General features: G+C 53.0%; 1 protein-coding gene across 1 annotated transcript in view; it reads right to left on the reverse strand.

Annotated features, from left to right (window-relative positions):
• LOC148534854 (uncharacterized) overlaps positions 1-23,660 on the reverse strand; it is a 53,807-nt gene that overhangs the window by 17,046 nt on the left and 13,101 nt on the right. Inside the window, exons 7-8 of the mRNA XM_088465728.1 lie at positions 22,056-22,136; positions 17,414-17,626 (exon numbers count right to left, since the gene is read on the reverse strand). Of these exons, the coding sequence (XP_088321854.1) occupies positions 17,414-17,626; positions 22,056-22,136 (294 nt within the window). The remainder of the gene's footprint in view (positions 1-17,413; positions 17,627-22,055; positions 22,137-23,660) is intronic.

Consider the following 23,660-nt stretch of genomic DNA (forward strand, 5'->3'; position numbering starts at 1 on the left):
CCTGGCTGGTATTTAATCATGTGGGCACCTATGATGAGCATATAGTAACATGGATATATAATTATAACTGAATAAAGCTGGCTGGTATAGACAGGATAATATGGTGACCTACCAACCTTAGGATGCAAGCTGCTGCGGTCCCCTTGTGGCTCCAAATAAATAAAGGATAATAATAATAACACCCTTACAGGACACTAAATAGATCAAAACAGGGCTTGCTGGAGATCCGCCAAGGCCACTATCTCAGTTACTGAGCCTATGCGCCATGCTGGAGATCCGCCCAGGCCACTATCTCAGTTACAGAGCCTATGCGCCCTGCTGGAGATCGGCCCAGGCCACTGCCTCAGTTACTGATCCTATGCGCCATGCAGGAGATCCGCCCAGGCCACTGCCTCAGTTACTGAGCCTATGCGCCATGCTGGAGATCCACCCAGGCCACTGCCTGAGTTACTGAGCCTATGCGCCATGCTGGAGATCCGCCCAGGTCACTGCCTCAGTTACTGAGCCTATGCGCCATGCTGGAGATCCGCCCAGGTCACTGCCTCAGTTACTGAGGCTATGCACCAAGCTGGAGATCCGCCCAGGTCACTGCCTCAGTTACTGAGCCTATGCGCCATGCTTGAGATCCGCCCAGGCCACTATCTCAGTTACAGAGCCTATGCGCCATGCTGGAGATCGGCCCAGGCCACTGCCTCAGTTACTGATCCTATGCGCCATGCAGGAGATCCGCCCAGGCCACTGCCTCAGTTACTGAGCCTATGCGCCATGCTGGAGACCCGCCCTGGCCACTGCCTCAGTTACTGAGCTTATGCGCCATGCTGGAGATCCGCCCAGGCCACTGCCTCAGTTACTGAGCTTATGCGCCATGCTGGAGATCCACCCAGGCCACTGCCTCAGTTACTGAGCTTATGCGCCATGCTGGAGATCCGCCCAGGCCACTGCCTCAGTTACTGAGCCTATGCGCCACGCTGGAGATCCGCCCAGGCCACTGCCTTAGTTACTGAACCTATGCGCCATGCTGGAGATCCGCCCAGGCCACTGCCTCAGTTACTGAGCCTATGCGCCATGCTGGAGACCAGCCCAGGCCACTGCCTCAGTTACTGATCCTATGCGCCATGCTGGAGATCCGCCCAGGCCACTGCCTCAGTTACTGAGCCTATGCGCCATGCTGGAGATCCACCCAGGCCACTGCCTCAGTTACTGAGCCTATGCGCCATGCTGGAGATCCGCCCAGGTCACTGCCTCAGTTACTGAGCCTATGCGCCATGCTGAAGATCCGCCCAGGCCACTATCTCAGTTACTGAGCCTATGCGCCATGCTGGAGATCCACCCTGGCCACTATCTCAGTTACTGAGCCTATGCGCCATGCTGGAGATCCGACCAGGCCACTGCCTCAGTTACTGAGCCTATGCGCCATGCTGGAGACCAGCCCAGGCCACTGCCTCAGTTACTGATCCTATGTGCCATGCTGGAGATCCGCCCAGGCCACTGCCTCAGTTACAGAGCCTATGCGCCATGCTGGAGATCCACCCAGGCCACTGCCTCAGTTACTGAGCCTATGCACCATGCTGGAGATCCGCCCAGGTTACTGCCTCAGTTACTGAGCCTATACGCCATGCTGGAGATCCGTCCAGGCCACTGCCTCAGTTACTGAGCCTATGCGCCATGCTGAAGATGCGCCCAGGCCACTATCTCAGTTACTGAGCCTATGCGCCATGCTGGAGATCCGCCCAGGCCACTATCTCAGTTACAGAGCCTATGAGCCATGCTGGAGATCCGCCAAGGACACTACCTCAGTTACTGAGCCTATGCTCCATGCTGGAGATCCGCCCAGGCCACTACCTCAGTTACTGAGCCTATGCGCCATGCTGGAGATCCGCCCAGGCCACTACCTCAGTTACTGAGCCTACGCGCCATGCTGGAGATCCGCCCAGGCTACTATCTCAGTTACTGAGCCTATGCGCCATGCTGGAGATCCGACCAGGCCACTGCCTCAGTTACTGAGCCTATGCGCCATGCTGGAGATCCACCCAGGCCACTATCTCAGTTACTGAGCCTATGCGCCATGGTGGAGATCCGCCCAGGACACTGCCTCAGTTACTGAACCTATGCGCCATGCTGGAGATCCGCCCAGGCCACTACCTCAGTTACTGAGACTATGCGCCATGCTGGAGATCCGCCCAGGCCACAACCTCAGTTTCTGAGCCTATGAGCCATGCTGGAGATCCGCCCAGGCCACTCCCTCAGTTACAGAGCCTATGCACCATGCTGGAGATCCGCCCAGGTCACTGCCACAGTTACTGAGCCTATGCGTCATGCAGGAGATCCGCCCAGGCAATTGCCTCAGTTACTGATCCTATGCGCCATGCTGGAGATCCGCCCAGGCCACTGCCTCAGTTACTGATCCAATGCACCATGCTGGAGATCCACCCAGGCCACTATCTCAGTTTCTGAGCCTATGTACCATGCTGGAGATCCGCCCAGGCCACTGCCTCAGTTACTGAGCCTATGCGCCATGCTGGAGATCCGCCCAGGCCACTATCTCAGTTACTGAGCCTATGCGCCATGCTGGAGATCCGCCCAGGCCACTATCTCAGTTACTGAGCCTATACGCCATGCTGGAGATCCGCCCAGGCCACTATCTCAGTTACTGAGCCTATACGCCATGCTGGAGATCCGCCCAGGCCATTATCTCAGTTACTGAGCCTATACGCCATGCTGGAGATCCGCCCAGGCCACTGCCTCAGTTACTGAGCCAATGCGCCATGCTGGAGATCCGCCCAGGCCATTGCCCCAGTTTCTGAGTCTATGCGCCATGCTGGAGATCCGCCCAGGCCACTGCCTCAGTTACTGTGCCTATGCGCCATGCTGGAGATCCGCCCAGGCCACTGCCTCAGTTACTGAGCCTATGCGCCATGCTGGAGATCCGCCCAGGTCACTGCCTCAGTTACTGAGCCTTTGCGCCATGCTGGAGATCCGCGCAGGTCACTGCCTCAGTAACTGAGGCTATGCACCAAGCTGGAGATCCGCCCAGGCCACTATCTCAGTTACTGAGCCTATGCGCCATGCTGGAGATCCGCACAGGTCACTGCCTCAGTTACTGAGCCTATGCGGCATGCTGGAGATCCGCCCAGGCCACTATCTCAGTTACTGAGCCTATGCGCCATGCTGGACAGCTGCCCAGGCCACTGCCTCAGTTACTGAGCCTATGCGCCACGCTGGAGATCCGCCCAGGCCACTGCCTCAGTTACTGAGCCTATGCGCCACGCTGGAGATCCGCCCAGGCCACTGCCTCAGTTAATGAGCCTATGCGCCATGCTGGAGATCCGCCCAGGCCACTGCCTCAGTTACTGAGCCTATGCGCCATGCTGGAGACCAGCCCAGGCCACTGCCTCAGTTACTGATCCTATGCGCCATGCTGGAGATCCGCCCAGGCCACTGCCTCAGTTACTGAGCCTATGCGCCATGCTGGAGATCCACCCAGGCCACTGCCTCAGTTACTGAGCCTATGCGCCATGCTGGAGATCCGCCCAGGTCACTGCCTCAGTTACTGAGCCTATGCGCCATGCTGAAGATCCGCCCAGGCCACTATCTCAGTTACTGAGCCTATGCGCCATGCTGGAGATCCACCCAGGCCACTATCTCAGTTACTGAGCCTATGCGCCATGCTGGAGATCCGCCCAGGCCACTGCCTCAGTTACTGAGCCTAAGCGCCATGCTGGAGACCAGCCCAGGCCACTGCCTCAGTTACTGATCCTATGCGCCATGCTGGAGATCCGCCCAGGCCACTGCCTCAGTTACAGAGCCTATGCGCCATGCTGGAGATCCACCCAGGCCACTATCTCAGTTACTGAGACTATGCGCCATGCTGTAGATCCGCCCAGGCCACTGCCTCAGTTACTGATCCAATGCACCATGCTGGAGATCCACCCAGGCCACTATCTCAGTTTCTGAGCCTATGTACCATGCTGGAGATCCGCCCAGGCCACTGCCTCAGTTACTGTGCCTATGCGCCATGCTGGAGATCCGCCCAGGCCACTGCCTCAGTTACTGAGCCTATGCGCCATGCTGGAGATCCGCCCAGGTCACTGCCTCAGTTACTGAGCCTTTGCGCCATGCTGGAGATCCGCGCAGGTCACTGCCTCAGTAACTGAGGCTATGCGCCATGCTGGAGATCCACCCAGGCCACTATCTCAGTTACTGAGCCTATGCGCCATGCTGGAGATCCGCCCAGGCCACTGCCTCAGTTACTGAGCCTAAGCGACATGCTGGAGACCAGCCCAGGCCACTGCCTCAGTTACTGATCCTATGCGCCATGCTGGAGATCCGCCCAGGCCACTGCCTCAGTTACAGAGCCTATGCGCCATGCTGGAGATCCACCCAGGCCACTATCTCAGTTACTGAGACTATGCGCCATGCTGTAGATCCGCCCAGGCCACTGCCTCAGTTACTGAGCCTATGCGCCATGCTGGAGACCAGCCCAGGCCACTGCCTCAGTTACTGATCCTTTGCGCCATGCTGGAGATCCGCCCAGGCCACTGCCTCAGTTACTGAGCCTATGCGCCATGCTGGAGATCCACCCAGGCCACTGCCTCAGTTACTGAGCCTATGCACCATGCTGGAGATCCGCCCAGGTTACTGCCTCAGTTACTGAGCCTATACGCCATGCTGGAGATCCGCCCAGGCCACTATCTCAGTTACTGAGCCAATGCGCCCTGCTGGAGATCCGCCCAGGCCACTCCCTCAGTTACTGAGCCTATGCACCATGCTGGAGATCCGCCCAGGTCACTGCCACAGTTACTGAGCCTATGCGCCATGCAGGAGATCCGCCCAGGCAATTGCCTCAGTTACTGATCCTATGCGCCATGCTGGAGATCCGCCCAGGCCACTGCCTCAGTTACTGATCCAATGCACCATGCTGGAGATCCACCCAGGCCACTATCTCAGTTTCTGAGCCTATGTACCATGCTGGAGATCCGCCCAGGCCACTGCCTCAGTTACTGAGCCTATGCGCCACGCTGGAGATCCGCCCAGGCCACTATCTCAGTTACTGAGCCTATGCGCCATGCTGGAGATCCGCCCAGGCCACTATCTCAGTTACTGAGCCTATACGCCATGCTGGAGACCCGCCCAGGCCATTATCTCAGTTACTGAGCCTATACGCCATGCTGGAGATCCACCCAGGCCACTGCCTCAGTTACTGAGCCTATGCACCATGCTGGAGATCCGCCCAGGTTACTGCCTCAGTTACTGAGCCGATACGCCATGCTGGAGATCCGCCCAGGCCACTATCTCAGTTACTGAGCCTATGCGCCCTGCTGGAGATCCGCCCAGGCCACTCCCTCAGTTACTGAGCCTATGCACCATGCTGGAGATCCGCCCAGGTCACTGCCACAGTTACTGAGCCTATGCGCCATGCAGGAGATCCGCCCAGGCAATTGCCTCAGTTACTGATCCTATGCGCCATGCTGGAGATCCGCCCAGGCCACTGCCTCAGTTACTGATCCAATGCACCATGCTGGAGATCCACCCAGGCCACTATCTCAGTTTCTGAGCCTATGTACCATGCTGGAGATCCGCCCAGGCCACTGCCTCAGTTACTGAGCCTATGCGCCACGCTGGAGATCCGCCCAGGCCACTATCTCAGTTACTGAGCCTATGCGCCATGCTGGAGATCCGCCCAGGCCACTATCTCAGTTACTGAGCCTATACGCCATGCTGGAGACCCGCCCAGGCCATTATCTCAGTTACTGAGCCTATACGCCATGCTGGAGATCCGCCCAGGCCAATGCCTCAGTTACTGAGCCAATGCGCCATGCTGGAGATCCGCCCAGGCCATTGCCCCAGTTTCTGAGTCTATGCGCCATGCTGGAGATCCGCCCAGGCCACTGCCTCAGTTACTGAGCCTATGCGCCATGCTGGAGATTCACCCAGGCCACTGCCTCAGTTACTGAGCCTATGCGCCATGCTGGAGATCCGCCCAGGTCACTGCCTCAGTTACTGAGCCTTTGCGCCATGCTGGAGATCCGCCCAGGTCACTGCCTCAGTTACTGAGGCTATGCACCAAGCTGGAGATCCGCCCAGGCCACTATCTCAGTTACTGAGCCTATGCGCCATGCTGGACAGCTGCCCAGGCCACTGCCTCAGTTACTGAGACTATGCGCCATGCTGGAGATCCGCCCAGGTCACTGCCTCAGTTACTGAGCCTATGTGGCATGCTGGAGATCCGCCCAGGTCACTATCTCAGTTACTGAGCCTATGCGCCATGCTGGAGATCCGCCCAGGTCACTGCCTCAGTTACTGAGCCTATGCGCCATGCTGAAGATCCGCCCAGGCCACTATCTCAGTTACTGAGCCTATGCGCCATGCTGGAGATCCACCCAGGCCACTATCTAAGTTACTGAGCCTATGCGCCATGCTGGAGATCCGCCCAGGCCATTGCCTCAGTTACTGAGCCTATGCGCCATGCTGGAGACCAGCCCAGGCCACTGCCTCAGTTACTGATCCTATGCGCCATGCTGGAGATCCGCCCAGGCCACTGCCTCAGTTACAGAGCCTATGCGCCATGCTGGAGATACACCCAGGCCACTATCTCAGTTACTGAGACTATACGCCATGCTGGAGATCCGCCCAGGCCACTGCCTCAGTTACTGAGCCTATGCGCCATGCTGGAGACCAGCCCAGGCCACTGCCTCAGTTACTGATCCTATGCGCCATGCTGGAGATCCGCCCAGGCCACTGCCTCAGTTACTGAGCCTATGCGCCATGCTGGAGATCCACCCAGGCCACTGCCTCAGTTACTGAGCCTATGCACCATGTTGGAGATCCGCCGAGGTTACTGCCTCAGTTACTGAGCCTATACGCCATGCTGGAGATCCGCCCAGGCCACTCCCTCAGTTACTGAGCCTATGCACCATGCTGGAGATCCGCCCAGGTCACTGCCACAGTTACTGAGCCTATGCGCCATGCAGGAGATCCGCCCAGGCAATTGCCTCAGTTACTGATCCTATGCGCCATGCTGGAGATCCGCCCAGGCCACTGCCTCAGGATCCAATGCACCATGTTGGAGATCCACCCAGGCCACTATCTCAGTTTCTGAGCCTATGTACCATGCTGGAGATCCGCCCAGGCCACTGCCTCAGTTACTGAGCCTATGCGCCATGCTGGAGATCCGCCCAGGCCACTATCTCAGTTACTGAGCCTATGCGCCATGCTGGAGATCCGCCCAGGCCACTATCTCAGTTACTGAGCCTATACGCCATGCTGGAGACCCGCCCAGGCCATTATCTCAGTTACTGAGCCTATACGCCATGCTGGAGATCCGCCCAGGCCAATGCCTCAGTTACTGAGCCAATGCGCCATGCTGGAGATCCGCCCAGGCCATTGCCCCAGTTTCTGAGTCTATGCGCCATGCTGGAGATCCGCCCAGGCCACTGCCTCAGTTACTGAGCCTATGCGCCATGCTGGAGATCCACCCAGGCCACTGCCTCAGTTACTGAGCCTATGCGCCATGCTGGAGATCCGCCCAGGGCACTGCCTCAGTTACTGAGCCTTTGCGCCATGCTGGAGATCCGCCCAGGTCACTGCCTCAGTTACTGAGGCTATGCACCAAGCTGGAGATCCGCCCAGGCCACTATCTCAGTTACTGAGCCTATGCGCCATGCTGGACAGCTGCCCAGGCCACTGCCTCAGTTACTGAGACTATGCGCCATGCTGGAGATCCGCCCAGGTCACTGCCTCAGTTACTGAGCCTATGCGGCATGCTGGAGATCCGCCCAAGTCACTATCTCAGTTACTGAGCCTATGCGCCATGCTGGACAGCTGCCCAGGCCACTGCCTCAGTTACTGAGCCTATGCGCCACGCTGGAGATCCGCCCAGGCCACTGCCTCAGTTACTGAGCCTATGCGCCATGCTGGAGATCCGCCCAGGCCACTGCCTCAGTTACTGAGCCTATGCGCCATGCTGGAGACCAGCCCAGGCCACTGCCTCAGTTACTGATCCTATGCGCCATGCTGGAGATCCGCCCAGGCCACTGCCTCAGTTACTGAGCCTATGCGCCATGCTGGAGATCCACCCAGGCCACTGCCTCAGTTACTGAGCTTATGCGCCATGCTGGAGATCCGCCCAGGTCACTGCCTCAGTTACTGAGCCTATGCGCCATGCTGAAGATCCGCCCAGGCCACTATCTCAGTTACTGAGCCTATGCGCCATGCTGGAGATCCACCCAGGCCACTATCTAAGTTACTGAGCCTATGCGCCATGCTGGAGATCCGCCCAGGCCATTGCCTCAGTTACTGAGCCTATGCGCCATGCTGGAGACCAGCCCAGGCCACTGCCTCAGTTACTGATCCTATGCGCCATGCTGGAGATCCGCCCAGGCCACTGCCTCAGTTACAGAGCCTATGCGCCATGCTGGAGATCCACCCAGGCCACTATCTCAGTTACTGAGACTATACGCCATGCTGGAGATCCGCCCAGGCCACTGCCTCAGTTACTGAGCCTATGCGCCATGCTGGAGACCAGCCCAGGCCACTGCCTCAGTTACTGATCCTATGCGCCATGCTGGAGATCCGCCCAGGCCACTGCCTCAGTTACTGAGCCTATGCGCCATGCTGGAGATCCACCCAGGCCACTGCCTCAGTTACTGAGCCTATGCACCATGCTGGAGATCCGCCGAGGTTACTGCCTCAGTTACTGAGCCTATACGCCATGCTGGAGATCCGCCCAGGCCACTGCCTCAGTTACTGAGCCTATGCGCCATGCTGAAGATCCGCCCAGGCCACTATCTCAGTTACTGAGCCTATGCGCCCTGCTGGAGATCCGCCCAGGCCACTATCTCAGTTACAGAGCCTATGAGCCATGCTGGAGATCCGCCCAGGACACTACCTCAGTTACTGAGCCTATGCTCCATGCTGGAGATCCGCCCAGGCCACTACCTCAGTTACTGAGCCTATGCGCCATGCTGGAGATCCGCCCAGGCCACTACCTCAGTCACTGAGCCTATGAGCCATGCTGGAGATCCGCCCAGGCCACTATCTCAGTTACTGAGCTTTTGCGCCATGCTGGAGATCCGCCCAGGCCACTGCCTCAGTTACTGAGCCTATGCGCCATCCTGGAGATCCACCCAGGCCACTATCTCAGTTACTGAGACTATGCGCCATGGTGGAGATCCGCCCAGGACACTGCCTCAGTTACTGAACCTATGCGCCATGCTGGAGATCCGCCCAGGCCACTACCTCAGTTACTGAGCCTATGCGCCATGCCGGAGATCCGCCCAGGCCACTACCTCAGTTACTGAGCCTATGCGCCATGCTGGAGATCCGCCCAAGCCACTCCCTCAGTTACTGAGCCTATGCACCATGCTGGAGATCCGCCCAGGTCACTGCCACAGTTACTGAGCCTATGCGCCATGCAGGAGATCTGCCCAGGCCATTGCCTCAGTTACTGATCCTATGCGCCATGCTGGAGATCTGCCCAGGCCACTGCCTCAGTTACTGATCCTATGCACCATGCTGGAGATCCACCCAGGCCACTATCTCAGTTACTGAGCCTATGTACCATGCTGGCGATCCGCCCAGGCCACTGCCTCAGTTACTCAGCCTATGCGCCATGCTGGAGATCCGCCCAGGCAACTATCTCAGTTACTGAGCCTATGCGCCATGCTGGAGATCCGCCCAGGCCACTATCTCAGTTACTGAGCCAATGCGCCATGCTGGAGATCCGCCCAGGCCACTATCTCAGTTACTGAGCCTATACGCCATGCTGGAGATCCGCCCAGGCCATTACCTCAGTTACTGAGCCTATGCGCCATGCTGGAGATCCGCCCAGGCCATTACCTCAGTTACTGAGCCTATACGCCATGCTGGAGATCCGCCAAGGCCACTGCCTCAGTTACTGAGCCTATGCGCCATGCTGGAGATCCACCCAGGCCACTATCTAAGTTACTGAGCCTATGCGCCATGCTGGAGATCCGCCCAGGCCATTGCCTCAGTTACTGAGCCTATGCGCCATGCTGGAGACCAGCCCAGGCCACTGCCTCAGTTACTGATCCTATGCGCCATGCTGGAGATCCGCCCAGGCCACTGCCTCAGTTACAGAGCCTATGCGCCATGCTGGAGATCCACCCAGGCCACTATCTCAGTTACTGAGACTATGCGCCATGCTGGAGATCCGCCCAGGCCACTGCCTCAGTTACTGAGCCTATGCGCCATGCTGGAGACCAGCCCAGGCCACTGCCTCAGTTACTGATCCTATGCGCCATGCTGGAGATCCGCCCAGGCCACTGCCTCAGTTACTGAGCCTATGCGCCATGCTGGAGATCCACCCAGGCCACTGCCTCAGTTACTGAGCCTATGCACCATGCTGGAGATCCGCCCAGGTTACTGCCTCAGTTACTGAGCCTATACGCCATGCTGGAGATCCGCCCAGTCCACTGCCTCAGTTACTGAGCCTATGCGCCATGCTGAAGATCCGCCCAGGCCACTATCTCAGTTACTGAGCCTATGCGCCCTGCTGGAGATCCGCCCAGGCCACTATCTCAGTTACAGAGCCTATGAGCCATGCTGGAGATCCGCCCAGGACACTACCTCAGTTACTGAGCCTATGCTCCATGCTGGAGATCCGCCCAGGCCACTACCTCAGTTACTGAGCCTATGCGCCATGCTGGAGATCCGCCCAGGCCACTACCTCAGTTACTGAGCCTATGCGCCATGCTGGAGATCCGCCCAGGCCACTATCTCAGTTACTGAGCTTTTGCGCCATGCTGGAGATCCGCCCAGGCCACTGCCTCAGTTACTGAGCCTATGCGCCATCCTGGAGATCCACCCAGGCCACTATCTCAGTTACTGAGACTATGCGCCATGGTGGAGATCCGCCCAGGACACTGCCTCAGTTACTGAACCTATGCGCCATGCTGGAGATCCGCCCAGGCCACTACCTCAGTTACTGAGCCTATGCGCCATGCCGGAGATCCGCCCAGGCCACTACCTCAGTTACTGATCCTATGCGCCATGCTGGAGATCCGCCCAAGCCACTCCCTCAGTTACTGAGCCTATGCACCATGCTGGAGATCCGCCCAGGTCACTGCCACAGTTACTGAGCCTATGCGCCATGCAGGAGATCCGCCCAGGCCATTGCCTCAGTTACTGATCCTATGCGCCATGCTGGAGATCTGCCCAGGCCACTGCCTCAGTTACTGATCCTATGCACCATGCTGGAGATCCACCCAGGCCACTATCTCAGTTACTGAGCCTATGTACCATGCTGGAGATCCGCCCAGGCCACTGCCTCAGTTACTCAGCCTATGCGCCATGCTGGAGATCCGCCCAGGCAACTATCTCAGTTACTGAGCCTATGCGCCATGCTGGAGATCCGCCCAGGCCACTATCTCAGTTACTGAGCCAATGCGCCATGCTGGAGATCCGCCCAGGCCACTATCTCAGTTACTGAGCCTATATGCCATGCTGGAGATCCGCCCAGGCCATTACCTCAGTTACTGAGCCTATGCGCCATGCTGGAGATCCGCCCAGGCCATTACCTCAGTTACTGAGCCTATACGCCATGCTGGAGATCCGCCCAGGCCACTGCCTCAGTTACTGAGCCAATGCGCCATGCTGGAGATCCGCCCAGGCCATTACCTCAGTTACTGAGCCTATGCGCCATGCTGGAGATCCGCCCAGGCCACTGCCTCAGTTACTGAGCCTATGCGCCATGCTGGAGATCCGCCCAGGCCACTGCCTCAGTTACTGAGCCTATGCGCCATGCTGGAGATCCGCCCAGGCCACTGCCTCAGTTACTGAGCCTATGCGCCATGCTGGAGATCCGCCCAGGCCACTGCCTCAGTTACTGAACCTGGGGGCTGGCATAGGAGGCTTTTGATGGCACTTGGACTGAAGATCACAAACACAATTCCTGCGCAGGGACCTCTGCTGTCCGTATCCACCACTGAGCAATACTCGTACAGAGACCATCTGGAAGCTGCTTATGGATCGCACAAGAAGAATGGAAGGGAAACAGGTGACACCAGACCTGTATGAGAAGAACGGACAGAAGAGCGGTGAGAAAAGGGCCACCCGCCAAGAAAAGCCGGGTTATCCAGCACTACGAGTCTCTGTGGGATAGGTTATGTATGAACAGCGCTAGCTGCGTCTCTCAGTCCTAGCGATGGGATTATGCCGGACAAAACACATGTACTACACACAAATCCAGGTGCATTAGGCACCTCTGTCATCACACAGCACATTCTGTACATGGCTGCACGTGACGGGATTCTCTCCTGGGGGGAAGGAACGCGGGGAAAGCCTTTCACTAATCCTAGATTCACTGTGCTCACAGCAACAAGAACACACAAAACAACAGCAGCAATAATAGAAAAGCACTAAGAGTTTCCTGTAATAGACACCAATACTGGATGTGCCTCTGCTGAAACACCTCAGTGCTGGATACAGGTACATTATTACAATTTATAAGCCAGTCAGACAAACTAAGGAGCCATCTGTATATATAACATGAAAAATAAGTGAAAAATATTGGCTGGGTGCGCGTTTAAAGTTAAAGCCAACAGACACATACAGCAGTGATTTATTATACTAAGCATTAACATTAAAATCTTTCAATAATCATAAAAATAATGACCAATACATAGATCCGAACGGACAAAATAAATATATAAATAAAATAGGGTATACACATATATCCCACTTGTATTTATCCACAGAGGCAATGAGTATGTTCACCTCCTTATATTCAATTAGCAGGAGAGAATAGAGATCAACCCTCATAGGAAACCGGCACCGGATAAAGATGGAGAAACGCGTCAGGGGGCTTTTTCCTGCGGACCCCTTTGATTTATGGACTTGACCAGTTACCGCTGTACACCTTGAGATTAGGGATGTGCAGGCTCGGATAGGTTCGAGTTTGCACGTGGAGTTCGGATTTTTCCCTCCAAAAAAACGGAACTCAGAAAGAGGCAAAACGTCATCTTGCATGGACGAACATCATCATTCCTGGACAAAAGTCCAGGAATGATGATGTTCGTCCGTGCAAGATGAAGTTTTGCCTCTTTCTGAGTTCCGTTTTTATGGAGGGAAAAATCCGAACTCCACGTGCAAACTCGAACCTATCCGAGCCTGCACATCCCTACTTGAGATGCATGACAGCGGATTACTTCACGATACCGCGGGTCATACGGAGTCACTGCTTTGCTAACTGTGAGACACCTGCCAATTGCAAGGGTACATTATAGCACGGACTAAGGGCCGTATTCAATTAGAAGCGAAAAGCCGAGATCCGCAGAGAAGTATCACGGATCGGGGATTTTTGCGTGGCGGAAACTTATCTCCATATTCAAGTCAATGTAATGTAATAGGCGAAAAAGATTGGCTTCTGAATAGCAGGAGAAAAGAAGGGCAACATTTTTATTTTGGGGTGCAAAGGTGGGGAAACCACTCAGAACCCCTGGGACAGCCCCCGAAGGACAACTGCGTCAAAAAAGTACTTTCATTTTGGTGGTGAAAAAGCACAAAGTGGGGGGACAACTACAATAATTTGCGAAATAAGGTTCTGGGGGCGCTCTAAGAAGGGGCCAAGTGTTTTTGGGATTGCAGATGCTTGTATGACGGAGGAATTTCACTTTTATTAAAACTTCACTTTATAGACAGTAAAATATGCTAGCCCCCATTTTCAGGTGCCCCAAATGTGCCAGGACTACTTATTCTCACCAATAAATACAGCTTTATGCCATTCTTCACCACTCGTGCAAAGACACTAATAAGAAGCTATTGAGACAACTTAAGTACCCCAAATAGCTTTATGAGGGCTATTCGGGCACATCTACATTGATCCCCAATGTTACTGCATCTTTTTGGGGGGTTCAGGCTGATTTCTGACAGCACTTTCCGCCTGTTCCGATTTCGCGGCTTGCCGTTTTCACGTAGTTTGGAATTGAATAGGGCGAATAGCGGGGGCTCGCACGATACGTTTCCGTGTCCAAAACGCACGATGTAGGCGGAAAGTCGGGCAGGCGAAACTTTATCACGGACGCGAAACTAATTGAATACTGCCCTAAGTTTCTTTCTCTGGCCAAATATGCGTCTGAATTGTTAGAGTTGCCGGCTGATCTCTACCATAAGATAACAAACACAATGGGCAAAATTTACTAAGCGTCAGGTTCTAAACCCCGGGGGTTTGGTGGCGGTTTGACGGCGGGTTCTAAATCCCGGGGGTTTGGTGGCGGTTTGACGGCGGGTTCTAAACCCCGGGGGTTCGGTGGCGGTTTGACGGCGGGTTCTAAACCCCAGGGGTTTGGTGGCGGTTTGACGGCGGGTTCTAAACCCCGGGGGTTTGGTGGCGGTTTGACGGCGGGTTCTAAACCCCGGGGGTTTGTTGGTGGTTTTTAAATGACAGCCCTGTTCTAATCTATTCTAAAATTTGTTTTGACGGTGGTTTTGGCCCTAGAGCAAAACCGCCGAGGTTTAGAGCCCGCTGCTTAGTAAATTTTGCCCAATGGCTACTGCAGAGAATTAGTACATACCCTGGGTCTTAACACTAAGAGGGGTATTCAATATGGGAGCGAAAAGTCCGTGCTGGACTTTTCGCTCCACATCGGAGATTTTCCTGGGATAAAGTATCGGGCCCGCGCCCGCTTTATCCCCGTATTCAATATAAGTCCTACCAAAACGGGATCGTGCGAAGTGGGATTTGCGATAAAATACAAATTTTATCTGGAAAAAATTGTAGGACCCCCCTAAAGCTGTAAAAACATGGGGGATCACTATGGGTACCCCCGTTTTAGCCTGCAAATGAAAGTCGGGTATTTAAATAGCTGCGGCAGGTGCTTTTTTCCCGACATTGAAGAAGTGATGCAGAAGAGCACTAGGTTATTTTTTTCGTTTTTTTAAGTGGTCCCATCAAATTTGGGGTACATGAAAATGGGTACTAGCATATTTTGATGTCCCTAAAGTAATTTTTTTTAAATTCTGCAACTATGCACCTGCCGCTATAATTCTATTCTAGAATACACCTGCCGCTAATAGCCTATTCTAGAATACACCTGCCGCTAATAATCTATTCTAGAATACACCTGCCGCTAATAGCCTATTCTAGAATACACCTGCCGCTAATAATCTATTCTAGAATACACCTGCCGCTAATAATCTATTCTAGAATACACCTGCCGCTAATAATCTATTCTAGAATACACCTGCCGCTAATAATCTATTCTAGAATACACCTGCCGCATACTTGCAGAATAGCCCTGAACCTATTTCCCTAGTTTTAAAAAAATTTTCCCTTTTTTTTTTTTTTCACCCCAATTTTTAAATAATTTTTTTGGGGTGTCCCTATTTTTTTAAAAAAAACTTTTTTTGACACAGTTAATTTTAAAATATCATTCCCAGGGGTGCAGGCTATTTTCTTTAAGCCTGCACCCCTAAACCCCAATTCTGCCATTTTTTTCGCCACCTATTCAGTGGTGAAAATTTATCCCCGTTTTTTTTCAAAGACTTTTCGAACCTGTGAAAAGTCTTTGAAATTGAATACGGTGTAAAACTAAACCCTGCGATAATTACATCATAGGTGCGAAAACATCGCAAAAACTGAGTTTTCGCTCGATATTGAATACCCCTATAAGTATCATCGCAGTGACACTTTAAGCTAAGGAACCAGACCAGTGGATTCACTATTTCTTACGAAGGACCCTGGGAATTATTCCGGCTCTATGAAATCTTCTGGAACTTTTTTTCTCACAGGTGTCTGATTAATTCTCAGGAGTGTTGTGCAATCCTATTCCCTCCCGCTAATTGTGTTTAAGGAGGTGAACGTACTCATTGGGCACGATTCAATTAAACGCAAATTGAATAGCGCCGGGAATCAGCTCCCAGAGCTATTCAATGCTGCGAGACGTTGGGTCGGGGAGGCTCGTTCTCGTGCCTTAAACAAGGTGTTTAAGCGCATGAACAGGCATTCTCCGACTAAACTTCCCGGCGCGATGCTGTTTTCCCGGCGCTAAGGGCAGAAGACAACATCTCGTCTGGACTTTTGTCAGATTTCTGCTCGCATCCCCGGAGGGCTTAGCAGCGCATATGAATTGAATAGCTCCGGGAGCTGTTTGAGGTGCGAGAACGAGTATTCCCCGACCTAACTTCTCGCAGAATTGAATAGCTCCGGAAGCTCATTCCCGGCGCTATTCAGTTTGCGTTTAATTGAATCGTGCCCATTGACTCTGTGGCTGAATGCAAGTGGGATACAGTATATGTGTATACCCGATTTTATTTATATATTTATTTTGTCCACAAGGATCTATTTATTGCTCATAATTTTTATGATTATTGAAAGATTTTAATGTTAATGCTTAGTATAATAAATTACAGCTTACTGATTTATGTGTCTGTTGGCGTTATATAATGAAGTAATCCAGACTTGCTTTTTTGGGTAGCAGCGTACAACTATTTATTTTAGAGGACACTTTCTTTTAAATATATAGGTGCGCCCTAACTGAGAATCACCAGGGTGATTATTACATGTTAATGTATATATAACATGGCCTGGGCGGACGTGCTCAGATTCAGCCTGCAGGAATAACGGCGGCCATCTTTCTGCTGGCATCACAGATCCAGGTAGCGCTGTATCTACAGTATCTGCAGGTTAGTAACTGCTGAGGGTATAAGGCCCGATTCTGCCGCCTCCGATCTGTAAAGAACCGAAACGCCCACTTGCAGCGTTCTAAGACAGTGCATTTCCGTCCAGGACTTCTTTAGGTGCACCACCGGCGCACTCCGTCTGAGTATGCCCTCCTGTGTGAGCGGTAAATCCAAAGACCGCGCGTCCGATTCTGTGCTGCGTCGCAATGTGCGACTCAGACGCATAGACAGACCTAAAACATTGGCTTTAACTGCAAACCACCTGCTTCTCCTCTATAAAACGTGGGACATTTATTGTTTTATAGAAGGAAGAAATGCTGCATTTTACTAATATATAATGGTTTTCCTACATGTGATACGATAGTGATTGGTGGACAGGGGGTGATACGTCTAACACCACTGACCTTTCCGCTATCTATTTGTCCCTTGCAAAGAATGGGAACCCAAACGCTGGAGAAGGAATCCACTGGGGATACTAGGTGACAGCCCTCCTTGATGGTAGCATTTGATAAATAGCAAAAAGCCCTAATTCCTCCAAAAACATCCAGTTTTTGGGGGAATTGGAGGCATTGGAGTTACAGTTTTTGAGAGCGTAATAAACAGTCCTACAAATCACCTAATAAATGGATTAATTTTTACATACTATATGAGGAATGTTTAATCTTAAAAATATATTTTGGGACTAAACGATAGTGACCTTTTTCTTGGTTGAAATGGTGCACAAGGTTATTGGTGACTCTGTCGGCAGGGTAGTCGGTCACAAAAGGCGATTTACCTCCTGGGTGTTAACGTTGATGGCGAGAGCACTGCAAGTCCCGCTCCCGCCCGCCAGTACCACGTCGTCAGCGCAGAACCGGGCCGCGTAGAGGAACTCCCCGTGGAGGACAGATGCGGGAAACGGAACGTCTTGTATCAGGCTGCAGGTCCTCAGCTCCCACAGCTGCAGAGCATTGCGCGCCGCCCAGGATGCGGTCAGGATGTGGTTGTTCTGCTCACGCAGGAAAAAAAAAAACACAAGAGACCAATGACAGAGAAATGATCAGAAGACACGGGCAATCAGGCATGTCACTCTGTCCTAGGGAAAATAAACTAGATGGAAAACAATCTAATCACATGTTTGTGAACAAGGGGTCTATTTACTAAGCAGTGTTAGGAGACAGAGTGAAAAGTGATAAGAAAGTGATAAGGTGCCAGCCAATCAGCTCCCAACTGCCATCTCACAGGCTGTGTTTGAAAAATGACAGTTGGGAGCTGATTGGCTGGTACCTGATCACTTTTCACTCTGTCTCCTAACACTGCTTGGTAAATAGACCGACCCCTGTATCTTATAGTGTAATACCAGCTGCAAAATATGGGGGGACACATGGGCACAATCAGATATAGGAGCAGATCAGGGTCAGGGGTGTAACTGTGCACCTGGATCTATTCGCAAAGTTATTGAATAGGCAGCGACCATTCGGGGGAGGTAACGGGGGAGTGACAGCTCGAGCGCAGGCGTGCTGCGACCATTACGGGGACGTGCCGCAGATTGCTACTGGGATCCTGCACACAATATAATTGTCTCTGGAATTTTAGTACCTGCTGCCATGTTGGGCGACCATAAGGTTACTCAGAAGACCGATAATCAACTGATCTGCGGCAGACGCTTGGATTTGCGAAGCGTCTAACTGTCAATCCCGACAACGGGATTTTTTCGCATTAGCGTCCACCTTTGAATTAAGCCCTTTGTCCAAACTCGCCTCCGCCTCTCAGCCAATGAGCAGTTCCCACGATTGACTTCAAGATGGTGGGTCAGCGCTTTTTTTAGGTGGATGCCTACAGAGAACGAAGAGGAACGGAACCAAGGGGCAGGTGAGTATATATATTTTTTCTCTTTTTTACAGATCCCGATCTGGATTCTACTGGACAAGGGGACAGACCGGCACTAGGGACAAGGGGTCTCATTCAGACGCGCTCGCAACCGGGTCGATGGTCCCCACAGAGCATGCGCACGACGGAGCCGGCTCCATCGTGCGCATGCGCGAGACCCGGCTAGCGACGGGCGCTCCGTCGCTAGGGGTCTCATAGCAGACGGGGCGAGCTGTCGATGTTGAGTGACAGCTCGCCCTGTTTGCTGGGCGGGCCGGGGGCGTGCCCGGCCAAACGGAGGCGTTTCAGTCTGAACGCTTGCCGTTTGGGGGCGGCCCCACTGACATCATTAATGATGTCAGTGGGGAACTTCCTGCTCAAAGCAGGAAGTTCCATGGGGCTTACGAGAGCCCAGACCCAACCTTAGGGTCTGGTCGTAAGCCCCGATGGGTGGTAACTCACAGCTTAGCTTGTGACCAGGAGGCGGCACTTCAAAACAAGAAGTGCCCGTCCTCATTCAGAGTGAGCGATCGCTTCTTGCGATCGACTCTGAATGAGGGCCAAGGTGAGTGCATAGTGTGAGTGCAGGTGAGTGAATGAGTGAGTTTAGGTGAGTGTGTAGTGTGAGTGTAGGTGAATGAATGAGTGAGTGCAGGTGAGTGTGTAGTGTGAGTGCAGGTGAGTGAATGCAGGTGAGTGTGTAGTGTGTGTGCAGGTGAGTGAATGAGTGAGTGCATGTGAGTGTGTAGTGTGAGTGAATGAGTGAGTGCAGGTGAGTGTGTAGTGCGAGTGCAGGTGAGTGTGTAGTGTGAGCGAAGGTGAGTGAATGAGTGAGTGCAGGTAAGTGTGTAGTGCGAGTGCAGGTGAGTGTGTAGTGTGAGCAAAGGTGAGTGAATGAGTGATTGCAGGTAAGTGTGTAGTGTGAGTGAATGAGTGAGTGCAGGTGAGTGTGTAGTGTGAGTGCAGGTGAGTGTGTAGTGTGAGCGAAGGTGAGTGAATGAGTGAGTGCAGGTGAGTGTGTAGTGCGAGTGCAGGTGAGTGTGTAGTGTGAGCGAAGGTGAGTGAATGAGTGAGTGCAGGTAAGTGTGTAGTGTGAGTGAATGAGTGCAGGTGAGTGTGTAGTGTGAGTGCAGGTGAGTGTGTAGTGTGAGCTAAGGTGAGTGAATGAGTGAGTGCAGGTAAGTGTGTAGTGTGAGTGAATGAGTAAGTGCAGGTGAGTGTGTAGTGTGAGTGCAGGTGAGTGTGTAGTGTGAGCGAAGGTGGGTGAATGAGTGAGTGCATGTGAGTGTGTAGTGTGAGTGAATGAGTGAGTGCAGGTGAGTGTGTAGTGTGAGTGCAGGTGAGTGTGTAGTGTGAGTGCAGGTGAGTGAATGAGTGAGTGCAGGTGAGTGTGTAGTGTGAGTGCAGGTGAGTGTGTAGTATGAGTGCAGGTGAGTGAATGAGTGAGTGCATGTGTAATAAAATAATAAAACCTTTGGTGTGTGTGTGTCCTGTAATTTTTTTAATATCTCCTTTGCAGGTGAACTAGAAGTACCAGCGGGCCCTTAATGCCCTGCATGCTAGTACTTGTGGTTCTCCAAGTACCAGGATGTGGGGCAGGCTTGCTGGGACCTATAGTTCTCCAGTAAAGGACAATATTATTTATTCTAGTTTTTACACAATCAGTCTGGCACCCAGTGCTGGGGATAGTCCCGGGTTATCAGCCCAGGCCTGGGGTGCTTTGGAGAGGAGGGAGGTTCCCACCTCCCCAGTGATCCCCGGCCTGGGCTGACTAGCGTGGTGTGTGAATGCTCCTGATATACTCTGTGCTGCTGGGGCACCCTGCTCCTTCCACTATACAACACTCAGTCTGTGGCTTCTTGCTGCCTCCATTCCCCTCCTCACATCATGTCACTGCCCCTGTCACATGCAGGCCTGTTCTCACTAACACATCACTCATCTCCTGATATACTCTGTGCTGCTGGGGACCCTACTCCTCCCACTATATAACTCTCAGTCTGTGGCTTCCTGCTGCCTCCATTCCCCTCCTCACATCATGTCACTGCCCCTGTCACATGCAGGCCTGTTCTCACTAACACATCAATCATCTGCTGATATACTCTGTGCTGCTGGGGACCCTGATCCTTCCACTATATAACTCTCATCATGCCACTGCCCCTGTCACATGCAGCCCTGTCCTCACTGACACATCACTCATCTCCTGATATACTCTGTGCTGCTGGGGCACCCTGCTCCTCCCACTATATAACTATCAGTCTGTGGCTTCTTGCTGCCTCCATTCCTCTCCTCACATCATGTCACTGCCCCTGTCACATGCAGCCCTGTCCTCACTGACACATCACTCATCTCCTGATATACTCTGTGCTGCTGGGGACCCTGCTCCTCCCACTATATAACTCTCAGTCTGTGGCTTCCTGCTGCCTCCATTCCCCTCCTCACATCATGTCACTGCCCCTGTCACATGCAGGCCTGTTCTCACAAACACATCACTCATCTGCTGATATACTCTGTGCTGCTGGGGACCCTGATCCTTCCACTATATAACTCTCATCATGTCACTGCCCCTGTCACATGCAGCCCTGTCCTCACTGACACATCACTCATCTCCTGATATACTCTGTGCTGCTGGGGCACCCTGCTCCTCCCACTATATAACTATCAGTCTGTGGCTTCCTGCTGCCTCCATTTCTCTCCTCACATCATGTCACTGCCCCTATCACATGCAGCCCTGTCCTCACTAACACATCACTCATCTCCTGATATACTCTGTGCTGCTGGGGCACCCTGCTCCTCCCACTATATAACTATCAGTCTGTGGCTTCCTGCTGCCTCCATTCCCCTCCTCACATCATGTCACTGCCCCTGTCACATGCAGCCCTGTCCTCACACATCACTCATCTCCTGATATACTCTGTGCTGCTGGGGCACCCTGCTCCTCCCACTATATAACTCTCAGTCTGTGCCTTCCTGCTGCCTCCATTCCCCTCCTCACATCATGTCACTGCCCCTGTCACATGCAGCCCTGTCCTCACTAACACCTCACTCATCTCCTGATATACTATGTGCTGCTGGGGCACCCTGCTCCTCCCACTATATAACTCTCAGTCTGTGCCTTCCTGCTGCCTTCATTCCCCTCCTCACATCATGTCACTGCCCCTGTCACATGCAGCCCTGTCCTCACTAACACAGCACTCATCTCCTGATATACTCTGTGCTGCTGGGGACCCTACTCCTCCCACTATATAACTCTCAGTCTGTGGCTTCCTGCTGCCTCCATTCCCCTCCTCACATCATGTCACTGCCTCTGTCACATGCAGCCCTGTCCTCACTAACACATCACTCATCTCCTGATACACTCTGTGCTGCTGGGGACCCTGCTCATTCCTCTATACAATCTGATTGGTTACAGGTTACTTTCTCTCTGCCCTGTGCCCGGGTGAGCAGGATATGAGGACTGAATACAATCAGGTGTGAATGCTGCTTAGTCAAACATAATAAACTGGAGCCTAATAATTAGCTGAGTCCCTGATGGTGATGACACAAAATGGGAAGAAGCCTCTGAGACTTACCCTAATATCTATCCCAGGGCCACAGATATGAGGGCCATTAATGACTTGTCGCGCTTCCTTCGCCATCCGCTTGTCCCAGACCTTAGAGCAGAAATAATTACAGCGTAAGTCACAGTCCTCAGACACAAATGTCGCACAGCCCCCCCCCTACCTGTACCTGTAAGAGTTCCCACCAGGGCCTGTTTAGGACCCTTCAATACTGAGGGGTCTAGTTACTAAGCAGTGTTAGGAGACACAGTGAAAAGTGATAAGGTACCAGCTAATCAGCTCCTAACTGTCATCTCACAGGCTGTGTTTGAAAAATGACAGTTGGGAGCTGATTGGCTGGTACCTTATCACTTTTCACTCTGTCTCCTAACACTGCTTAGTAACTAGACCCCTGAATATAATAATCGTGGGGCTCATTATAGAGTTTCCCTGGCCATTTATATAAAGATCCATAGGGGACATTTACTAAAGTGCGGTTTTGTATGTGGTTATAAAACTGCCGTATACTGTATACTGTATGGGATGCGGATTTTAAACACAAACGCCATTTATTAAGCTGCGTTTTGTACAGAAGCGCATCCGATGTGTAGCGGGTCATAAAGTCCCACGCGTACGGGGTAAGGCATATATCTGGTTTTCACATTAAGGGCCTGACAGGGAGCCGCACGCAATGGTGACGATCACATAGCGGTTTAGCGTTTTTTTGCAACTGGGCGTGTGCGAAAATCCATAGAACCCCCTACGGCGCAGGCATTACGCAGTGTGTACGCACAAGGGCGCTGCTGCGGTTAAGACGCAGTGTATCAGATATGCTGGGCGTTCCTTGGTGGTAACTGATCAGACGCACGGAGACGGACGGAATTACGGGGATATTATGAGCGCGTCGCTGAGATGTTTGCCTACACAGACGCTTAATCACTCAGACTGCAGCCCATGGGGCTGGTACAAGTTCCGATAGCGCATCCGATGGTGGTGTCTAAAGGCGCACCAGGCGGTATTACAGCGTGTACGGGCGCTGACAGTGGGGGTCTCAGCCCTTGCGCATTCATATGTACAGATGCTGCGCCCACCTCTGGATCAAGTGCTAGTCCTCATCATCCGCACATCCGCGGCCGTTGCTTAACCCGCATGATCTCGTAATCGCGGCTTCTCTGTTACGATGAAAGGTATAAAGAATTTGATACGTACCTTTGGCAGCGCCTGCGAGATGGGGCAAACGATCGCCTTTGTCTACATCAGACGGACTCTGTGTAATCATGTAACCTGAGCACCGCAATGAAGTCACTATGTAAAGTCATGTTCTAGCCTGTACCGTTATGTACTCAGGCACTTTGTTGTATGTGTTACCCCGATGTATGGAGCTGCGGAGCCTTTCTGGCGCCATATATATATATAAAGATAATCATAATAAACTATTTCCCTATTGTCCGTTGTTTCTCACCATTTCTATCGCTTGGGCAGCTGTCTTGCACTGGAATAGATCTGGAGGATTCAGGGCTTCATTCAGAGCCGCTCGTAAGCGGCCGCTCGTTCGTTCCGAGCGATGTTCGCACATCTGCGCATGCGTACGGATTGTAATACGCAGGCGCGAACCAGTCAGTGCGGCCGAAAATCGTT

Source organism: Taudactylus pleione, unplaced genomic scaffold (assembly GCF_031769625.1).
Source record: "Taudactylus pleione unplaced genomic scaffold, aTauple2 ptg000063l, whole genome shotgun sequence".
In the NCBI taxonomy this organism is placed as follows: Eukaryota; Metazoa; Chordata; class Amphibia; order Anura; family Myobatrachidae; genus Taudactylus; species Taudactylus pleione.